The sequence below is a fragment of the Microcaecilia unicolor genome, chromosome 7 (assembly GCF_901765095.1).
Source record: "Microcaecilia unicolor chromosome 7, aMicUni1.1, whole genome shotgun sequence".
NCBI lineage: Eukaryota > Metazoa > Chordata > Amphibia > Gymnophiona > Siphonopidae > Microcaecilia > Microcaecilia unicolor.
The window spans coordinates 168,375,833-168,380,990 of NC_044037.1; the positions used below are offsets into that span (position 1 = coordinate 168,375,833).

The 5,158-nt window shown below is 39.8% G+C and overlaps 1 protein-coding gene across 1 annotated transcript in view; it reads right to left on the reverse strand.

The window, feature by feature from the left end:
* Positions 1 to 4,127: 4,127 nt before the first annotated feature.
* LOC115475091 (tigger transposable element-derived protein 4-like) overlaps positions 4,128 to 5,158 on the reverse strand; it is a 1,542-nt gene continuing 511 nt past the window's right edge. Inside the window, exon 1 of the mRNA XM_030210830.1 lies at positions 4,128 to 5,158. This exon is cut by the window's right edge and continues 511 nt beyond it. Within this exon, the coding sequence (XP_030066690.1) occupies positions 4,128 to 5,158 (1,031 nt within the window).

Genomic DNA, 5,158 nt, shown 5'->3' on the forward strand with positions numbered 1-5,158 from the left:
ATTTACCATATGAACTTAAAGGCTTGGCAGACTATATAAAATTCCATAAGGCATTGAGAAAATGTTTTTTTGAAGTTTGTAAGTGAGATGGCAAGCTTTAATGTGGATGAGAAAGCTTTATCTTGAAATGTCTTTGTGTATTCATTTTCTTATGCATTGATTGTTTCTGTTTTTCTGATCTGCTTTGTATGCTCTTAGATGAGTGATTAAAGCAGACTTTAAATGTTAAATGAAGTTAAATCACAGGAGGGTTCTGGAAATTTAAAAGTATTTGGAAAGTGATGAAAGTAGAATAATTATTGTTTTGTATGCAATAAGAAAGCACTGGATTTGCAGGGGTGAGGCAAGATGACTGACTAAGATGCATTTCCATCACCTCTCTGGCTGTATTTGGCTAAATTGCCTTTAAAAAAAGAAGCTGGCGGAACTTTAGGGTTGATGAACACCTGCTTTTTTGGCCTGGTACTTCTGTAATCCCAGGCTGCTTACTTCATGTGGCAGGGGCAGAAGGAGTCTCCATATCACCATCAGAACCCAACATCAGCATGAACCTGGAAGTCCATCGATCTTCAGGGAGATTGGAAGCAGGGTCAGCAGTGGCAGGGTCTCATGTATCATTTCCTCTCCTTAAATGGGGAGCACTGCAGATAGAGAGTATGTTACATTGAGTATGGCTGCCAAAGTCTCCCTTAGAAGGATAACCAAACTCAAAGTTGATTGTTGGATCCTTTGCCTCTGGGACGCAGTATTGCTTGCCTATGAAATAACTGAGGCAAAACGGAGTTTCTTCAACATCTATTTCAGTCCTGGTAAGATCAAAGAAGTTTAAATCTATAGTCCATACGGAAAGTATTAGCTGCTTTAGAGAGTTTTCTGGCTGGACAAATTCAGAGCATAGGTAGCAGATTTACCAGGAATGTTAAAGGGTTCAATTACAAGAGCAAGCAGTGAGTGACTTAAAACAAAGGGTTTCTGCTCTTGAAGGAACTGTGAAAAAAGTTCAGAGTGAGGATTCAATGCTAATGAAGAACTTGATGATGTTACACAAGAAGATTGAGGTCTTGGAGAATACTATGAGGAAGTGAAATCTACACCTTTTAGATTTTCCTAGAATTCAATCTGTTTCTCTTATTGAGCCGCTTTTGATGTTAAAGACCCCTTTGAGTTAGTCCCTCCCCATTTCAGTGCTCCCTATCTTCCATCTGCAAAGAACGAGCCTGTGAAAGGAAGAAAAGGACCAGTCTTCCTTGACTTCCTTTGATAGCCTAGACCTGACTGGATTTCTAGAGAGGTCAAATATAGATTTAGTACTGACGACTACCACATTTAGGGCTAGATTCTATATATCATGCCTAAAAAATCAGCAATGAAAAAAATATAGTGTATTCTATAGCTCTTGAGCATATCCCCAGAATGCCAGAGGAGGAAGAAGTGCATCCTGATAAGGAAGAGGATGGTAAGGAGAGCAGCCAAAGGAGGAAAGGAGTAGAAGGGAGCAGCAGCAGGAGGAGAAAAGACAGTCATCCCCCCCCCACCCCTGAAAAAACTTCTTGTGCCTTTTCTCCGGCCTGACCGAAAATGCAGGTATAATGCATTCCCTTCGCTGACTGCTCTCCGTGCTTAAGTCCAGCAAGTCTGTCACCCTCCAGCTAAGGTCTGGTTCCTACCCTTCCCGGTCTTCCTATTCCTCCTCATGGCTTGACACAGTCCTAATGCCAAATCCAAACTGGCGTATGGTTTGCCACGGGAGGAGTGCCCTTGTTTGGCATGCTGCCTGCTGAGTATTGGAGAGGAATATGGAATGACCTCCTTAGCATGCATTTGCATGCTCATTGCACTCAGAATTGGTGACCTCCTTGTTTCACACACTCATCGGCTCTGAGCATTTGGCGCCAGCAAATATGGGCGCTAGTCTGGTGCTAATGGCCTCTAGTGCCCGCATTTGCTTCTGAGCATCGGGGCCTTGGACAGTTGTGTGCATGAATTCTAATTAATGCCAGTGTCAATAATTGTTAAATGGCAATTATCAGCACTGATTGGCTTAACTAATTAAGTTGTGCGCACAAATCCACAATACGACCGGATTTGCACGCATAACTTAAGTCACGCTATATAGAATCCAGGGTTAATGCTGCTCTGGAACCAAAGACTGACTTTTAAGATATTTTTCCTAATAAAGGATTGTATGTTTATGAAGTCTTATATTAAGATTTTCCCCACTGCCTCTAAGGCGACTCAGAAAAGGAGAAAACAATTCCTCCTTGTAAAACCTATGGTTTTGCAGTTAGGAGGTTTATTTCTTTTCAACTTCCCATGCAAATGCTTAGTTAAATCCTTTGGAGTTATGTCTTTTTTCAACCACAGCAATTAATGACAATTCTTTCTAATAAAATTATTATAAGCTAGGTATTGGTAGTAGTACTGGGTAGGAGAGGACAGATCCTGGCTCCCAAGAAGTGATGGAGAGCCATTGATGGGAGCTTGCAATTTAGCTTCACCAATTCTTAGTCTTCTTTCCTCTTGAGTTTGAAAATTTCCTTTGATTTTTGCTTGGTTTGCCTTCTTTATTGTGGACTAGTTGAGAAGTCGGAAAGTTATTCCTTTGGGGTTTTTTTAATACATATTTTTCCTTTAGTCATGTTTAATTTGGATTGTCAAGTATATTACTTGTGCATTCTTGTAAAATCTATTGACAATATGAAAGCACTGAAATGTAACATTATTTAACTATAGTAAATTGGAATGAAGACGTAAAAGTGTTAAAAAGTGTTAATTTTTTAAATAATATTTTTATTGGCAAGAGAGACGCAAAATCATAGGACTTGCATGTATCAGTTACATATAAATGCAGAGAGAAATACAATATAACATCAGAAAGATTTTATTGAAGATACCTATTGAAGATACCGCATGTAAACAAATTGCCCAACACAGGCCGTGTTTTGCCCACCAAGGGCTGCGTCAGGGGCTACAATAAACAAACAGATTGAATTATAATAAATAAAACATCAAATTTAAAATATAAAAACAACATACCACCATAGTTTCTCATATATTCATGAACAAATAGATAACGTATAAGCTATAAAATGATAAAATGTTATACATACATGTATGTAAAATCTAAACATGAATAAATAAGTATGTGGTGTACATAGAAAGGACCACTTAATACAAATAAATAAATAAATCATCCCATCACAAAAAACACATTATATGTATTTAAAAATTGTATATATATATAAGCATGTATACGATTCCCAACATATATATATAATAAATAATAAATATCTATATAAGAACATATACATAAAAACAGCAAAGCAAGGGCACTGATATACAGCATTAGACCTTGAACATATATAAATATGTGAAAATATTGTGTAACATATTAAATAATAAAAATGGAGTGGTGGACACATACCTAATTTGAAACTTTCTGAAAGGAGCAACTCTAAAAACGGAAAACCTAAAAATATGAATGTAATCAAACACTAAATATAAATATATCAAACCAGCAATGATAAAAGATCATAATAATGAAACATTAAAAAATGAGAAATAAAAACAAAAATAAATAGCAATATGAATAAGATTATGCAATAAAAGGTTACTCACTTGTGGTGTATAATAGATTGGAAAAAACCAGTGCATACAGCAGATGCCTAAAATGACTGTCCAAAAAATAAGGAATGAAAATTAAAAATGAAAATGAATAATGTATATAAAATCACTACTGTCCAGACTAACAGGATGTGGAGATGCATAATATACTGAATGTATGTGAGAAACATCTAATGGAATGATGTCATGGTTATACTATATATTGCTGTGTCAGAAAAAATAGTGCTATGGTGTGTGTATGCGAGCATTCAGTAATGCTGTTTATCAGTGCCCTTGCTTTGCTGTTTTTATGTATATGTTCTTATATAGATATTTATTATTTATTATATATATGTTGGGAATCGTATACATGCTTATATATATACAGTGCAATCCGCTTAAGTGCAAGGGCCTGGGACCGAAGAAATAGATGCAGTTAACAGGAGCGTGCGCTTAACCGTTGTGAGCCAAAGAAGCTTGACATCTGATAAACATATGAACATTACTGTTTATTAAATGTACACTCAATACAGTCTCTGGTATTTGGCTTTCTTAAAATAGTCAGTGATAGTCCTCTGCACACTACGGTGTCTTTGGGTTTCGTAGATTAAGTCTGCCAGACGGTAAAATCGTTCATAGCTCTGACACCCAGTGTTCTCCAGGTAGGCCCTAATGGTGCTGAGACCCTCCAGTGCTGTAGCGAAAGTGGCAGGAGGTTGTTGGATCAGTGCCTCGCTGCTCATCTGATCGCTTGCTTCATCGGTGGCCGTTGCCTGCTTGCAGGCGCAGAGCTCGACATCCGTGCTGTCACCGGCTGTCTGTATACTGCAATCTACAGCTACGTATCGTTGGAACTGCTCATTGCTAACACCGGCTGGGATGTCAGCAGCCACGCTGGCCATGGCTGCATCCGTTTGGTCCCTGCCCGCATCCTTGAAAAAGCGTGCCCGCCTGTAGCATTTGATGATGGTTGCCTGTGTGACCCGATTCCAGGCTTCTTTCTGCAGGTGCAGGGAATCCAACAGGGACAGAGAACGAGCCAGTTCAATGGCACATTTGTTATCACCAGTCTGTCCGTCCATAAGGCCCATCAGACGCCTTAGAAGAAGAGCACGATAATGGGCTTTAAAATTGGCTATGATGCCCTGATCCAATGGTTGGATCAGCGAGGTAGTGTTTGGAGGCAGGAAGACCAGCTTAACATGAGACAGCCTGGCAGGAGCATTGTGAGCAGCAGAATTGTCGCAGAGCAGCAAAATGGGACGCTTCTGTGCCCTCATTCTGGTGTTTAAATCCTTTAGCCACTGCTTCCAAAGGTCCCCAGTCATCCACGAATTGGCATTCGCCCGGTATGACACAGGGAGCCGCTTCACGTTCTTGAAGCAACGGGGCTGCTTGCTCTTCCCGATGACCAGGGGTTCCAGCTTCTCACCCCCATCCATATTGCAGCATAGGAGGATGGTCAGTCGTTCCTTGGACGCTTTGCTTCCCGTAGGTGTGGCCTGCTTGAATGCCAGTGTGCCATCAGGAATGGCCCGCCAGTAGAGGCCGGTTT